The sequence below is a fragment of the Paramisgurnus dabryanus genome, chromosome 5, assembly GCF_030506205.2.
Source record: "Paramisgurnus dabryanus chromosome 5, PD_genome_1.1, whole genome shotgun sequence".
Taxonomy (NCBI): domain Eukaryota; kingdom Metazoa; phylum Chordata; class Actinopteri; order Cypriniformes; family Cobitidae; genus Paramisgurnus; species Paramisgurnus dabryanus.
The window spans coordinates 22,497,931-22,515,273 of NC_133341.1; the positions used below are offsets into that span (position 1 = coordinate 22,497,931).

General features: G+C 38.0%; 2 protein-coding genes across 13 annotated transcripts in view; one reads left to right on the forward strand and one right to left on the reverse strand.

Moving 5' to 3' along the window:
• arvcfb (ARVCF delta catenin family member b) overlaps positions 1–4,159 on the forward strand; it is a 282,072-nt gene extending 277,913 nt beyond the window's left edge. For 10 of the 12 annotated variants that reach the window (XM_065250329.2, XM_065250330.2, XM_065250328.2 and 7 more), the window contains 2 exons: positions 607–719; positions 1,921–4,159. In XM_065250329.2, the coding sequence (XP_065106401.1) occupies positions 607–708 (102 nt within the window). In that variant the 3' untranslated portion in view covers positions 709–719; positions 1,921–4,159. The remainder of the gene's footprint in view (positions 1–606; positions 720–1,920) is intronic. The other 2 variants (XM_065250334.2, XM_065250337.2) reach the window with 1 other exon arrangement.
• A 587-nt stretch (positions 4,160–4,746) lies between these two features.
• On the reverse strand, positions 4,747–17,022 carry naaladl1 (N-acetylated alpha-linked acidic dipeptidase like 1). The gene is made up of 19 exons (XM_065250342.2): positions 16,826–17,022; positions 16,505–16,677; positions 16,191–16,312; positions 12,311–12,430; positions 12,034–12,223; positions 11,845–11,938; positions 11,574–11,678; positions 11,403–11,488; positions 11,194–11,313; positions 8,932–9,017; positions 8,763–8,826; positions 8,604–8,671; positions 8,439–8,527; positions 7,915–8,008; positions 7,734–7,815; positions 7,227–7,400; positions 6,044–6,131; positions 5,295–5,387; positions 4,747–5,144 (listed from the first exon to the last, which is right to left on the reverse strand). The coding sequence occupies exons 1-19, from the start codon at positions 17,020–17,022 to the stop codon at positions 4,967–4,969; spliced, it is 2,223 nt and encodes a 740-aa protein (XP_065106414.1). The 3' UTR covers positions 4,747–4,966.
• Positions 17,023–17,343: the final 321 nt, after the last annotated feature.

Genomic DNA, 17,343 nt, shown 5'->3' on the forward strand with positions numbered 1-17,343 from the left:
TACGAGAGGGTCGCTTGCATATAAAGTGCCTCCGCTTAAGGCTACAGTACATCACTAGAAGTCCATTTTGACTTCATCATATACGTGTTATTAGTGCCCAGCGTGAGACTGAGATACTTTGCTGCGCATCTACATTCGAAAGAGTCCACACACTGTGTTAATAGATGATCATAGTCGTAGACACGCTACATTATTGACGACTACATTTCTGCACCATCTGTAGTACACCTGGTGTTGTCACAGGTCACAAAATATCTTTAATAGGCTTTTCAAATACACCCGTATGGATGTCGTGACAAGTTTACAGTTTTGTTAGTTTGGCTGTCACTTTAACTGAACACACTGATCATGTGAATGTTTGATGGAGGATTTGGTTATTTTGAATTTGCGTTTCTTTTTGTATAAATCCCTGCTTGTACACTTGAATATAACAGCGTTTGAAGTTAGTTTTGATTCTTTCCGCATTTAACTTTTCTGTTTTGCATGTATTTCTCACCGTTAAGTTTTCCCAAGACTTCCTCTTTGCAAGGACTAACCCTCTCTTTATTTTTCTGTGTGTTTTAACTGTTGGTTTTGCTGATTTGAAACCCTTTTCCACTGCTGCAGAATGACACAAATAGGAAACACTATATCAGGAGCAACAGGCCAACTGTCAGTCTGGTGGATGCTTGTGATGTTAAACCTCAGCCTGTTGACTCCTGGGTCTAAATGCATGCATGGTAGGTCCTGTGTTTCACTCGGATGTTTTTATCTTTGTGTTTTTGTTATTGCTCGTCTTGTTCATTAAAATAACTCCCATCCTTCATCATCGCTTGCTCGGCTTGACCCAGAGGGGAGTGCGTTGTGTGTCAGTCACTAATCTGAGGAGTGCATGTTTAAATCACCTGACGTGATGCTATATTATTAATAGATTCAGAGATTAATTCAGAATGAATGAGATTACACGAGTGCATGTAAAGTATAACAACAGCACAAAAACTAACTAAATTATTCATTTTTGTCCTCATCTACACCTTAAAGGGACAGTTTTCCCAAAAATTGTGTCATCATTAACTTACCCTCATGTATACGTTTTTTTGTTCTGATAAACACAAAGGAAGATATTTTTAGCAATGTTTGTAGCCAAATCGTTCTCAAGCACCATTGACTTCCATAGTGTTTTTGTCAGTGGTGCTTTTGTTTCCTACTTGATTACAAATATCTTTCTTTGTGTTTAGCAGAATAAAGAAATTTATTCGGGTTTGTAACAACTTGAGGGTGAGGAAATATGACAAAATTTTCATTTTTGGGTGAACTATCCCTTTAATGTAATTCTAAAACGGATGTGTGAGACGAGTGCCACTCTCCATTCATCAAGTGGGGTCAGACCGAATTTCGATGAAGTTGTTCATCATTTCCCATTCGTCTCAAATCTCATTTACACTTATGCATAATTAAACCAACCCATTGCAATAATGAGACACACACTTAAACTTGGCACAATGCATTTTACGTTTTTATGTGATAAAATACTCAAATTGAACCAAACCCTCTTCAACATATTGTAACCCTGTAGGCAGTACTGAATTCTAGCATCGCCATCCTCAAATAATTTTTACTCTCATGCTTGGCAAACATCTGCTCATCATCCTCACATTCTTCATCTCATATACAACTCACAGAAAATCAGGGGTGAATCATACATAGGGCTTTTCTTTATATACTGTATATATTTTCAATGTCTGGTAAGTTATAGAAAAATCTTTGTTCAATTTCAACTCATAAAATCATTTCATCAGCATACAACATCATCTCTAGCATGTCTCCAACGTGATCAGGTCTGTATTGCGTGAAATGTCTATCATTCAAAACACACTTTTATTCAGTTATCTGTGATGATGTTGTCTAATGTCTTTGGCTTTCCTGCCCTCTTCACCCCAGGCTTAGCTATCAACAGTGCTACATCTCTACTACACAAGGATTTCACAAGTCACCACTGCCATTAACCACAGAACTCACCGTGATGTGGACTCATCCGAAGACTTTTGCCTAAAAAAGCGAAACTTTCATTCGACAGCCAATAATTTGAGATTTTCTCAAACGTGAAAAAAAACATTTGTAAAAACTACCACTTGTCATATGTACATTCCCACTGGACGTAGTGAACCCAGAACAGAGGATCTGCAATTGTTGAAATGGATTCGATGGTGTACAGGAAGTGATGTCACGGACGAGAAAGTGTACTGAAAGGAATTGGGATGTAAAAAAAAACATATTTTTATGTCAAAACGTTATTTTTGTTGTACGTATCTGCCTGATTACTGTTTTGTTTGTGGATTGATGTTTTTTCCCAGAAGTGCGGTGAATTTTTTTTTTTATGAAGGTTTGGGTTTTGTGAAATGGTGGGCTGCTGTGAGTCATGGAGGTAAAATGAAGGTTTTTTGTTCATTGGAACGGTGTGGGGGGCACATTAGACGTCTGGGGGTCTATATTGAAATGCACGCTTTTGCAATTTCTGTGTGCTGGCTTTATAAAGCAACTTTAAAGACATAATATCACTGTGTTCATTTCTTCTCACCGAGAACTGTACTTCAACAGCAGGCTCATGCCCTGCACACTGACATCTGCTCATAGTGGAGCTGAAAGCTGCTATGTTTCGAGTCCGATTTGGTCTGCTAATCTTGTATTTCTTTTGACATGATCTGCAGAGGCATGCTGGGTAACACCAGCACTTATCAGCTATTGGTTGACAGTGTTTTTGGTTTATTTAAGAGGTGGGAGAAACTCCATTTGTTAATATGTAGATGAGAGATGGTAGGAGGGTTCGGTTGCTCCTGTTGTCATAAAAGTAGATTTTCAAAGCATTTTATATTTTGTTGTTTTATAAATGTATATTAGGTTACAAAGATTTAAAGGTGGGAAAACAGTTTGCAATCTTCTTTATACATTGATAGATGTGAATCCATAACAGTTTGTTTAAAGCACATTCAGTATTCCCCAAAGCATGGCCATGTTTGTATAAAAAATAATATAATAATAAAAAGATAATCACTTTAGTTAAATGTGTATCAGCGAGAGTCATTGTCTATTTATAGTTTGTATTTTTTTGTATCTTTTTCTTCTTTCTCTTTTGTACCATATATGCATTTTCAATTGGAAGGCATGATCAAAATGTTTTTTTTTTTTACTTTTTTCGGTTGCCAGATTGCATGCCATCAGAGAACATTTGTAAATTGGATGCTAAATAATGGATACCCTTGTATCTCTGTGGAGGCACCAGTACGCTGGATTTAAAGCCTCTACAAAATAAACAAATTATTTCTTTTTTTTTTCAAGACAGATTCCTCATAATATGAGGCAAGCAGCATGTGTCTCCATTGATGTTTAATTTCTGTAATGTGACTCTATATAACTCGCTCGAGCAAACTTTTTACCATAGTGTTTTAACAGAGATGTCTAATAACAAAATAACTGTGTGTGTGTAATAACTTGAAAGATGAAAACGTTGTGTATATCCACGTTGAGAATTTGAGCCTTGTGTAGTGTCATTCATTTTGACCGTCTGTTCCTGACTGCCTTTTTGCAGAATACCAAAGGATTTTGGTACCGTGTAGTACAAGAGGTTCCCAGGTTGTGAATTTGCCTCAGACTGTATATTTATAAAACTGATGTTGAAGTGGATTCAAGAGAAACCTCCCTGTAGATATCACTAATTCAAACCATCAAAATCAAATATGTGTACAACTTGGTAGCAGATGTGTTTGTAACTATCATGTGCCTTAACCTTTTCCATGTTAGATGACGATAAGTGTGTTTTATATGTTTTATTGGTCCTTGCTCTCTCTTGTCCTCCTCTTTCTCTCTTTACACACACATACACACAGATTTCTTCTCTATTCCCCCACTTTAACTCACTCTGTGTTCTCAATGTAGTCTATAGACTGGTGGTGGGTTTTGCCTTGTATTACATTGTATTATAAACTTTTAAAAGATAGAGACAATAACAAGGGTTTGATTCTAGTTGTTGATGCTTTCGTAGCGCTCAAGAAAAAAGCCACAGTGACAGAATGTATTGTTAATTTTACTAATACCCAGAAGAGAGAATTGCTCTTGTTAATGGAAAATACAGGTTTGTAGAGTATCACTTTGGTGTGTTTTCAATAAATCATGCCTGAAAACAGTGTTTTGTCTGCTAAATGTATTCTCTTCGGCAGTGTGTGGCAAATTTGTATACCAATACCAGTGGCGGCTTGTGACTGCTCATCCGAGGGGCGCAAATTCAAAATAAGTGTTTGGAGTGTCATGTGGGTTGCTCGTGTTTTCAAAATATGTGTTTGTATCGTCATGTGAACCATGTGCATCACGTGTTTTGTCAAAATAAGTGCCTGCTGCATACGCGTCAAAACCGTTTATGATAAAAGAGACGCTCACGTTCACAAAATACACGCAAGACTCTGATTATGCATGAGATTATGCGAGTATCTGGCAAATGCGAGTGTCTCTTTTATCATAAACCCTTTAGACGCATCTGCAGCAGGCACTTATTTTGACAAGACACGTGATGCACACAGGATCTTTCGACGCGCAGTGCACATATTTTAAAATGACAAACCACACACATGACGGGATACATACATGTTGTGACAAACCTCGCATCGAGCGCCCTCGAAAAAAGAAGTCACCGGTCGCCACTGTTAAAATGATATTTGTAAAATTTTTGACATGTAACCTTTTCAATGTAAGAGCCTAATAAAAAAATGCTCATTTACAAAAAAAACTAAACATGTCAGACACACTTAGAGGATTTTGCATCTGAATTCAGTTTACCTGGATCACTTGTTTAATTATCAGTTTCAAATGCTTGATCAAAAAAGCACTGGTAATGGTAGTCATACAATAACATAGTTTTCTAGTGTGCTCCATAATTCCCTCCGTGTATTTTGTGGATTTCAAAATAAGACTAATAATAACTAAATCTCAGCTTGTTTTAAATGACATCGTCCAGCGTGTGTGCGGCTCCCGCGATGGCCTGTGTGACGATGGATAAGTGTTTATGAGCCAGATCCCAATCGTCTTTCATTCCGCTTTTCTCAGCTTTCTCCACCGCATCTGCTAGTCCGGGGAAGGTGGGCACACTCGATGACCTCGAGGTCCATATGACGTGCCTGTGTGATGGCACAGTGTGTTAGAAGTGCTCCGGTGGTTACAGTGAACAGGTGTGACAACAGCATTAGCAAATGGAGGGCGGTCAGGTAGAAGACCATTACTATTCATAAGGGACCCATCCAGGATGTTTTGATAATAGCGTTTCGTACCTGAAAGCGTACTTTTCTGGGAACGCTAATGGGTCGAGGAAAGCCCTGTCCAACAGCATGAGCTGATCATTAATTCTGCGTGCCTTCAGGGGCCTGTTGTTGAGACAGAAGGGTGAACATGGGTGTCATGGTGTGTGTTGGGGACTTAAAGGAAAACACCACCTTTTTTCAATATTTTACTATGTTCTTACCTCAAATTAGACAAATTTATACATATCTTTCTTTTTTCAATGTGTGCACTTAAGCGTGTTGTGTATGTGTTAGCATTTAGCCTAGCCCCATTCATTCCTTAGGATCCAAATGGGAATGAATTTAGAAGCCACCAAACACTTCCATGTTTTCCCTATTAAAAGACTGTTATATGAGTAGTTACACGAGTAAGTATGGTGGCACAAAATAAAATGTGGTGATTTTTTTAAATGGCCACTTAAAATTTTTTTATCCACTTAAAAAATCGGCACTTTTTCTTTTGTGCCACCATACTTACTCGTGTAACTACTCATGTTACAGTCTTTAAATAGGGAAAACATGGAAGTGTTTGGTGGCTTCTAAATTCATCCCTGTTTGGATCCTAAGGAATGAATGGGGCTAGGCTAAATGCTAACACATTCACGACACGCTCTACAAAGATTAAGTGCGCGCATTGAAAAAAGATTAATTAGTCGAAGTTGAGGTAAGAACATAGTAAAATATTGAAAAACAGTGGTGTTTTCCTTTTAAGAAGATATAAACTGGTCACTTTAACTTACGTTTCATTTGCGAGATCTGCATCCCTGATCACAGTGTCAAGTTTTGTGGCTGCTTTGCGGAATAATTGCACAGCGTTCTTCAAGGGTTCTGGGATTGGAAACTGCTATTGTCACTATCACATTACGATCCTTAATTCAATTTCTTAAATTGCACTTATTTATAATATTAATGTAATGTGTTACCATTGTTCATAAATTACAGTTAGGACAATTGAAGAAATAGTTCATTCAAATATGACATTTCTCTCATAATTTAATTACCTTTATGCCATCCGAGATGTTTATGACTTTTAGTTGAAAACAAATGAATAATTTTATATTAAAATGCCGTTGTGTTATCTTCTTACTGTATATGGAACCTAATATGATGAAACTCCAAAATGCAGATACAGCTATTATTAAGGGATTCCACAAGACTTCAGTGGGTTAAAATTTGTCTTCTAAAGTGAAATTATATGTTTGTATGAGACAATTATTAAAATGTTGAGCCTATTTAGCAAGCCATTTAAAAGCCACGTATCTAGGGAAACCAGACTGATCTCACGGGAAGTCGTGTTATAGTCACGCAAAATTTGATTGAGTTATTCGTGTCCATGGCTAGAAATTCAGCTTTTTTGGTGCCACGAATGTCTTTTTCGTGTCACTTGCACAAATTTCTATAAATAGTTTTTCGTGTCCATTGCACGACTTTCTTTTTTGTTTCATTTTATGTATTGTTTTCTCATTGTTTTTTCCTATTTTCTTAGCATTGTCACTTGGGGTCAGGGTTAGAAACACTTTGTGTTACATTTTTAGACATCCTTACCCTAACCCCAACTCTAGGTGAGAATAGTTTTAAAAGCTGAAGAAAAACATAGGAACCAATACATAAAATTACATCCTAACCCAAACCCCACATCTAAACCCAACCCCAAACAACAATGATTTAAAAATAAGGAAAAAAGATAAAACAATACATAAAATGACACCAAAAGAAAGTCGTGCCACGGACACGAAAAACTATTTATAGAAAGACACAACGAAGACATTCAAGGCAAAAAAGCTGAACTTCCTACCATGGACACATAAATTCAGGCACGGATTAACGCACGGGCCTACTGGGCACTTGCCCAGGGCACTGGGCCGATGCAGTGCAATACTCGGATAAAGGTGCATAAATGTAATGTAAATGTTGTTAGCTCACCCATAGAGATCCCTTTATTTGTAAGTTTGGTCTCAAAGGTTTTAACAGCCTCATCTAGATACTGCTCCAGACTTTCAGCATAGTCAACACAGTTCAAAGGCAACAGAAGACTGTCAGCCAGTCGCACCAGCACGTTCCCTGCCGTCCTGCCTACCGCCTGGTGACTTGTGAAACCTGCATAATGGAAAATAATTAATTCAACAGATGAGAACAAGCATAGGAAGCCTGCAGATATGCTTTAATATTAAAGAGGGGTTATAGTCGTTCAACACTAGAATAAAATAAACAATATGATTAAATATATGTCTGTGAACTTCATGCTAAAGTCCAATAATCTAATTATGAAATTTGGAGCATCGAAGTTTGATTTCAATCTTTGACATGGCCTTATATTAAAGATATTAAGGTTATATTTTCACACAATGTCCTTTATGTAGGATCTTTTTTTTGCTGGGTTTTCACAGTTGTACATACTGTTGTCTGAGGGAACTTTGATATTCAGTTTACCTGGATCAATGTATTTAGATGAATAGTCAAATGTATCATAAGCAGTATGGTAGGCGGGATAGATGCGAGCTCTTGTCTTGCTCTGAAAAATATGATTGGAAATGTGTTAAAAATAAGACCTTGGGTTTTAAGATCTATATTTGTAAAATGTCAAGTGCTCGATCATAAAAGAGCCACATACCCGGTCATAGGTATAAGAAAAGTCCATAGATGTTATTCCTAGGTAGTGCATAAAAGGAGCATAATCACTTCCTGCTCCTGTCAAGAACCCCACACTGCGGATACAATAACCATCTATTAGAAGTTATTTATTATTGTAGTGTAATTATCTGTTACTATAATAAATTTGGCAGTGAACTAGGTCCTGTCCCAAATGGCGCACTTAGTCTATGAGTTCATAGGTTGTACCATTTATCATTTTTACACTCCAAAGTGTGTTAATCATCAGCGCCCCTTTTGCACCCTTGATGCTGCTGGCTCCACTTTACCAACCCAGAAGTCCTTGCGAAAGAGCAATCAGACGACTGATGGGAGGAGTCCGAAACAACACTATCACCACTTCTCTTTCTATTTCCGGTGTGGCGCTCGAGTCTATCCCAAAATACGACTACGGTGCGACTCAAGGGTCCCTAAGGTCTGCACTACATGTCATCAAAAGTCTGGAGTGTGCCATTTGGGACAGGGCATAAGATAACGTGAACATACTTTGGTATTAACCCATAATTTGGGCTGGTCCTGTTGAAATATTTTATCCAGTTGTCATAGACTGATGCAGTGGTGCCAGGTGCCTTTACCTGAAAGCATATGACTTATCAGAGTAACATGAAAGTCACCCTGCATGAAGTGTAATTCGGGGCTCTCCATCCTTACCTGTTTGGATGCTGTAAAAATCACATTCTGTGTTGAAGGGGATCCAGATGCCCTCAGGGTGGCATTAGCTACAGTATGATGGATAAAGAAAACATGAGCTAAAATGAGTTTCCCCAGGGTGAATGATAGAGTCGGAAGAAAAAACATATCCAGCTGTACCGAACACTGAGATGTCCACATTGATGTAGGCCACAGTACGTTCAATCAGCTTACTGAAGTACTCCTGAGGGTGGAGAGCATTGGTTTAATGTTGGTGAATAATCTTGTTCTGCAGAATTTAACAGCACTGGTGTTTGTGAATTCTGTGTAATAATGTTTATCAACCCACCTCTGTGTATTCTGCAGATCCAATAAGGCCAAATTCCTCAGCTCCCCAGCTGCCAAAGATGATGGACCGTCGAGGTCTCCATTTGCCTTTCAGATAGGGAATGAAATTTAAATAATATTCGATTTTGTCTATCATTAATTTTGACTTGCAACTTTTATCAATTGCATTTGTTTCAGCTAAAATGATTCAAACAACAACACAGATCAAACAACATGCATTCTAATGTTGGGTTCACACCAGACGCGTTTGAGACGTCAAATTCGCGCCTACCGCGCGTAGTTGGACGCTTGAACATTATGAGTGTATGAAATTCTAGTCATTAGCTGTGTCTGAAACCGTTCCCTCGTTCACTCATTCACTCATTTACTATTCCCTATATGGGGAATGACAAGTCCACTATGGGGAAGAAGCAAATGACACTGACATAAATACCATGCGTCAGAGAGATTCGTTATGAACCCTTACACCTGTGTGGATTTATTGATTGTGAAATGGTAAAGTTTACTTTCTTTCTTTCTTTCACATTTGTCATGTTTATTGTATTAGTATATAATAAAGAGAGCAAAACAACTGCTTATCATATTTATTTACTGCTGTTTATTTATTGTTTAATAAAAATGTATTAGATTTTAAATAAAAGATATCGCAATTATTTTTTATTTTTTTTATTTTCAAAAAGTAGAAAATAACTGACAACAAGAACTAACAAAAGTGTATAAACGTACATTTTTGGTCCTTCAGCTGATTCAAATTACGCGTTCGTCTCCCATTGCATCATGGGAAATATGAGTAAGCGAGTGTACATCGAATGTACCCTCAAAATCAGAGTGCATTGTGGGTAAGTGAACGAATGTAGGGAATGAAGTTGTTCACTCAGGTTTCAGACACCACTACAAAATGGCCGACACCCGATATAGTGCACTATATAGTGGATAGGGAGCGGTTTCGGACACAGCTAGTGAGACATTCGCCCTGTCCCAAATGGCACACTCTGGACTTGTGGTCCTCCTCAGAGTCCACACTTTGATGACATCACGTAGTCCAGACTTTAGGGACCCTTGATGCGAGTCCACGTGGGTGCACCGGAGTCGTATTTTGGGACAGACTCGAGCATCACACCGGAAATAGGTAGAGAAGTTGCCCGTCAGTGTGAACTCCTCCCTTCCGTCGTCTGATTGGTCTGATTGCTCTTTCGCAAGGACTTCTGGGTTGGCAAAGTGCGCGAAGCCTGCTGCAGTGCGGGCTTCGCTGAAGACCGCATCAAGGGGGCAAAGGAGGCGCTGATGAGCACACTTCAAAGCGTAAAAATGACAGATGGGACACCCTACGGACTCGTAGACTAAGCGAGAATGCGCAATTTAAGGCCACGAGACCGAAAGTCCACATGAAGTGCGCCATTTGGGACAGAGCCAGTCACGTGGAAATTCGCATCATGGGAGGGGCTTCTACGACTCTGCTCGCTTCCTGTAATCATGTCACTACTAAAGCAAGCTCCTGATTTGTTAACGCAGATTGTTTTTCCGCCAAAGTTCAAATTTTTCAACTCGCGCGTTTCCTGTGGCAACACTTAATTTGCACCATTCGCGTGAACTACACGCGAAAATAAGGCGGAATCGCGTATATACCGCGTCGCGGTCGCGTCTTTACATTGACTCAACATTGAAATCACTCGTGCTTGCCTCTACTGCGGCTGCGGTGAACGCAGCATTATAAGGAGATCAATTTAAATGTAAATTTATATTCATTTTCTTATTTATATCTAAAAAATGGTCACCAAATAAAGTGAAAGGATCTTTGGGGAACCAAAATGGTTTGCTGCATAAACACTTTCTGTCACCATTACATTTACGAGATTTAAAAAAGACATATCATGAAAATCTGACTTTTTCTTGTGTAAGTGCTAGAATTGGGTCCCCAGTGCTTCTATCAACCTAGAAAATCTGTAAAAGATCAACCCAGTAACTTAGTTTTGGTAAACCATTCTCTGCAAGCATGTGAAAAATATGTTAATTGAAATATGGCTCCCTAGTGATATCCCCTTAATCTGCACTATCCAATCACGGCACTGCCATTTAAGTGCAGAGATCAGCTCATTTGCATTTTAAAGGACACACCCAAAAACTATTTTTGCTCACACCTACAAAGTGGCAATTTTAACATTCTATAATAAATTATCTATATGAGATTTTGAGCTAGAACTTCACATACGTACTCTGGGGACACCAAAAATGTATTAGACATCTTATAAAAGTCTTACTGTACCTTCCTTTACCATTGTCCCCAGCACTCTGGTGATCTCTAACATCACTGCTGTCCCACTGCTGGGGTCAATGGCTCCATGCACCCAGCTGTCCCTGTGATTCCCATATATCACATACCTGTCTAAACATCACACATGTTTATTGGCTTTAGAAGTTTGTTAAAAGAACGCAAGTCATTTATGGCGGCTGATTATGATAAATATAATCTACCTGGCTCCACACTGCCTCGAATTATTCCCATAACATTTGCTGAAGGTTTTATCTCCTCTCTGTTATAAATGTCCAACTGTACATCGCTAACAGACAAAATAAGACATTATCTTAACACTGTCAAACTTATTCAAATCCTGCAGTTTTAGTGTGAAATAAAGACTTTCATACCTGTCATTGAATTGAGATGTGGGTTTAAAGCCTGGTCCACCAAACTTGTATGTGCAATTGAAACCTCCTTGCCATGCATCTGGGGCATTGTTCCCATCAAGTTCACTGTCATTGATATTACAGTCAAAATTGAATACACATAAATATAAACGTGTACCATGAACATACACACTGTATGATTAAACAGAGCTCAGTCAATAAAAAAGAATTACAAAAATGTAAAAAATAGAAAAGAAAATTAATCACAGAAGGCTAAAGATATTTCACTTACCAAATTAATACATAGGCATCCTCAAACCCTATCGGCTGTGTTGGAATTGGTGGGATGCCCGTTATTTGCTCCTTTGGAATTCTGTAGGTGTCCTCTACAAATGAAACCATTTACATAATGTACAATGTTGTTTTTCTATCTCATATGTAACTTATGTGCTTTAATGTTAAATAAAATATCACTAGGTACTCTTTGCTGCTAGGTAGGGTGTCAACAGGTCTCCAAAGTCAAGGTTGTATGAGCCTCGCTCTACACCAGAGGGTGGGAGGTACCAGGAGTGAGGGTACGTTTCACTTTCATCTGACTTTCCATCATTAATGTCATTTGGATCTGTATAGACCAGCACCCCGACAACTCCAAACTTTGCTGCATTGATAGCCTGTTACAGTGATGACATAATGATAAGAGTGAATTCAACGCATGATTTGATAATTTTCTTCATTCATGTCCCAAAAATATTTCTCACTTTTCCAGATCTTCCCTCTCCTCCGTATCTGGTGATGGCGATGGTTCCTTTCAGATTCAGTGTTGCGTTTAACAGCTCATAGTCACTCAATTTACCTTGGTTTGCATACACCAGTTTTCCCTGCATGTAATAAAGATAGATCAATATATTGAACCATATCAAAACAGTTCAATTGCATTTAATTTAAGAAAACATTATTTCAGACATATCTCTTTAATATGACTACAATGATATAATCTTATCAGCTTTTAATAAACCAAGTGAAAGCAAGATAAGATGTAACATCAAACTGTTATGTTTAAAAAGTCAACAGCAGGGCATCGGTTAGAGAAGGATTATTAGCTGCAAGGAAACTTTATTATGGTGTCATGCGGTGTGATAGCCCCAAAGGTCAGTATTCCATTTGTGTAATGTCAATAAACTATAGGGCGGTTACCCGGACAGGCAGTAGATTTTTGTAGTGAGTATACTGTGATTTTCCTCTCTCACCCTTATGCTCATTCTTCCCAGTGCGACACCCCATAAACAACGTTACACTCACAAATGCATAAGTATGCATCTATTGAGAGCATTATGAAAGTGTGCTCATAAACACATAAACTGAATGTGTTATTATCATGTCAGTTTATAATAAGCAAGAAAATACTTTAACAGCCAATGGCATTTACAGATGGGGAAACTGGACTGATTTTTAGACTGACCAAACTATCTCAGAGACAAAATTTACTCAGAAGAATTTAATAATGGACGCTTTTGGACAAAAAATAAACTGTTATTAACTATTAACTGATATTACGCACTGCCCAAAAATAGTCCCCTTGGTTACTTTCAATAGCAGGGGATTCTTTTCGGGCAGTGCGTAATATCACTACGCCTGCTGCAGCCATGTTACGGCAGCAAAGTCCTTGATTATACGCAAGAATGAGAGTATAGTCTTAGCAATATCTGCCTATCTATTTTCTGTCAGTCTTAGTACACGATGTAACTACAGAAGAGTCAAGTTTTAAATAGGAAAAATATTGAAACTCTTTGGGTATTTTTTGCGCGAAGCTAATGGTCTTATTCGATTCAATGGATTGTGTTAAGCTATGCTAAAAGTGCTAGCGCCAGACCCGGAGATCAGCTGAATGGATTCCAAAACTGTAAGAATCAAATGTTTAACTCTAGGGGAAATGAGCATATTTCCAAAAAAAAATTCCCTTTAAGGTGTCATGCGAGCTAGGTTCAACTTCATTGACGATGTAAAAGTACCACGAGAGTGCCAAGCAGATTTCTCCATTTGATTTCTCGAATCGCTCTCGCGTTACTTTGATGGCATGCGCTTGTCGGTTCTTGTTGTGCCACACCAGTCTGCTCTCCAGTCACTTTCGCGCCGCAGAGGTAATTTGATTTCATACAGCGATTGGATCGCGCAGTTCATCAAACACACCAAATATATAGCCAGCTTACTGTATATGCGGTTCAACCCGCCAAAGTAGCAAATGGTCAGTGCTTCACATCTAAATTTATGAACGAAAGTGTGAAATGTGTCACAAACAGTGTTGGGGTAACGCATTACAAGTAACGTGCATTACGTAATAATATTACTTTTCTGAAGTAACGAGTAAAGTAACGCATTACTTTATAAATTTACACATTAATATTTGAGTTACTTTTTTTAAAAAGTAATGAAAGTTACTTTTCAGTTTAATTAATTCAATTTAAAAATAAAATAATGTACTGAATTAAACTGAACATATTAACGTAGAATGATGCACTCTGTGCGCCTGAGCGGGAACAGTTTGAGTCAGAAACGGAGATGGCAGGCCAGAGCTTGACATTTTTGCGATCATAAAAAACACCTGCAAGGCCTGAAAGAGATCAAGCATCAGCAAAGTAAGAAAAAGTAATGCAAAATTAACTTAAAAGTAACGTAATCATTACTTTCCATGAAAAGTAACTAAGTAACGCAATTAGTTACTTTTTGGGGAGTAACTTAATATTGTAATGCATTACTTTTAAAAGTAACTTTCCCCAACACTGGTCACAAAACGTTCGTGTTACGTTTCCTCGCGCTATTTTAAGTGGGTATACGGAAATCCTTGACCTTTCCTAGTGGGCATACGGCGTATACCTGCGTATCACATAGATTACATCACTGGGGACAGGGCTTATACTAGTCCCAGACTAAAATGCATGTTTGAGCTGCCTTGATTTAAAAACATCTTGCCCTGACATATCTTAACATGTATCAGTGCCATTGTTTAATCTCAATATGCACACCAGCAATGTTTTTTGTAAGGTATGTTTGTAAAAAGTACTTGTACTGTATGTCCTGATATAAGGCCTAGTCCTAAAAACCTATTCGGGAAACTGCCTCAATATGAAATAATAGTTTTATAGCCAGTGATATGTACACAAAACTAACTCATTCCCCACCAGCCTTTTTTTAAGTTGCCCGCCTTCACACAATTTTCACAAAATGCCTTCCAGGAAAATTTTCTTCTAAAAATATATAAACATATAAATTTATCAAATGAAAGAACAGACCCTCTGCTTTCAAACAAACAATAAACAAACAAACCAACAAATGGACTGCATTTATATAGCGCTTTCATAGACCAATGGCCATCCAAAGTGCCGGTATCAGCCATGCAAGGCGCCATCCAGCTCGTCGGTAGCATAGATATGTATAAAGGCTAGATGTCTTACGGCCGAGTCCCTAACAGCATCACCTGGCGGCCATCTTACCACAGGGCGCTCGCTCACTCGTAGCATTGAGTTTAATGGTGCAGGTAGTTTTAAATGACCATAACTTCCTCAATTTTCTTCCGACTTTCAAACGGTTTGTTTTTTTACAAACGTTATTAACGTGGCTATAATTCTGGATGCTTTAACATGTTTCATGATTTTTTTATTTATTTTTAGTATAGGTATGCAGTGTCATAGGTACCTCTTTGACGTTTATAACAAACCAAAACGTTTTAAAATCGGTAAAAAATTAAGCAAGTTATGGTCATTTAAAAGTATCTGCATCATTAAAACGCAATACTACGAGTGAGCGAGCGCCCTGTGGTAAGATGGCCGCCAAAATGCGGACGTTCCACTCAATTGGCCAGCAGCGCGGACGAGACATCTAGCCTTTATACATATCTATGGTCGGTAGCAGCTGGGGTTAGGTGTCTTGCTCAAGGACACCTCGGTACTTGGTCAGGTGGAGCCGGGGATTAAACCACCAACCTTCCGATTAGTAGACAACCTACATGAACCACTCAACCACTGCCACACAAAACGGGGAAAAAACTTTTTATCCTATCTTTATTTTTTCTCTGTTTATAAACTATTAAATATGGGTATTTTTCTTTAAAAAAATACACAATTTTTAGCAAAAAACTAAAATAATTGCATTTTTGTTAAGGAATTTTGTTAGAGATCAGACTCAGAACAATTATCAAAACATAAACGTAGTGTAAAATTAATAAATAATGTTTTGTTTCAGTTTTGTATAAATTGGGTGATTTTCGCCATCTAGTGATTAATCGTGGTATTACAGATTACCATAAAAACTCATAAGAAACGCGTTTTTTCAGGCAAATGTTTTCACTTAATTGACGATATAACTCATCAATGGCGGGGAATGAGTTAAAATATACAATTTTCAGAACAAAATGGCTTCTGGAAAAAGTCAGTATTTGGTCCAGAATTAGAAATTAGGGTTTCGATACACTATACTTATCAATTTAGCTTATAATTTTATTCCGTTTTTTTTTTATACTGCTTACAAATTTCCTGTATTTTCTGGTTGTATTCTTTAAAAGAGACTACTAGTGGCCTTTTTCTATGAAGAATAAAGCACAAGTGTTTGTGTACAATGTATAAAGTGGTGTATGAGGATGTGCACCTTGGCGTGTCCTGCTGGAGAATAAGCTGCATAAGGCTGCACCACCTCTGGATCGTCCTGCTCTGGGTAGTATGCTTTCTCTCTCTCTCTTAACGTGAACAGTACTGCGTCATTTGATTTAACTGTTATAAAAGAAACACTGCACTCTAAGAAAATTGCCTTATTAAGTCTTATTTTTCTTATAAATACTACAAGGTATTTTTGATTGTAGCCTATATGATTTTATAGTATGTTAAAAGCTAAATCAATACAGGAGCAGTGATCACAATTAGTATTGAGTGATTGTTTTTCTTTGCAGACATAGTCTATCTTACCAACAGATACTTTATTGGGGTTAGTTTTGTTTGGGAATGATAGATACACATCGTAGTCCTCCCTCCATGCGCTGTCCAAGCCTGTCTTTGGGTCCTGCCATCTTTTTAACATCAAATTCACTGTTGCCTCATCTCCAGGGGTTGTGGCCATATGAGGAACCTTGGTCAGTTCCCTTTGAATGAAAGAGTCAGAAGTAAATCATTCTCAAATTAATACTATATTCATAAGCCTGCTTAATGTCAGTTTCTTAGATGTTCTGTATTTCCTGAAAAAAATTCATCCACAGTGTCTAAACAATAAATGTGTAATGAGTAGTCCACCTAAGATTTTCTTGTATTTGAATGTTGTCCAGTTTCTCAAGGAATTCCGCAATAATCCTTTCATCCACATCCTTGGATGCATCCTGGACCCACTCTGGTACCGAACTGCCCTTCTTAATGCCAAAATGACCAAGCAGGATTCCTACAGTGAGCGCCACAGCTGCTATGAGGAGACCCAAGAGCACTTCCTTAAGCATTATGTTAGTATCTGAGACCTGAATCCACACTTCTATGGTTACTAGTCACAAGTGAAGATCTGAATGTGTCAACTTCCAGTCAGCTTTATCCTCCTCTAATCTAGTCTGTAAAGGGAGTTGTAGGCAGGAGGGTGTGAAATAAATGCTTTGACCGTAGATCATAGAGATTAAAATGTGTAAAGATAAAGATTCTAACTGGCTGATAAGAGACACCCATCTTAACCATAAAATGTATTCATTAATGATGTTTATGAACGGTCAATATTGAACTTTACCCTCTTGCTTACAATAGAGATTTTAAAATACACTGATATTTTGGAC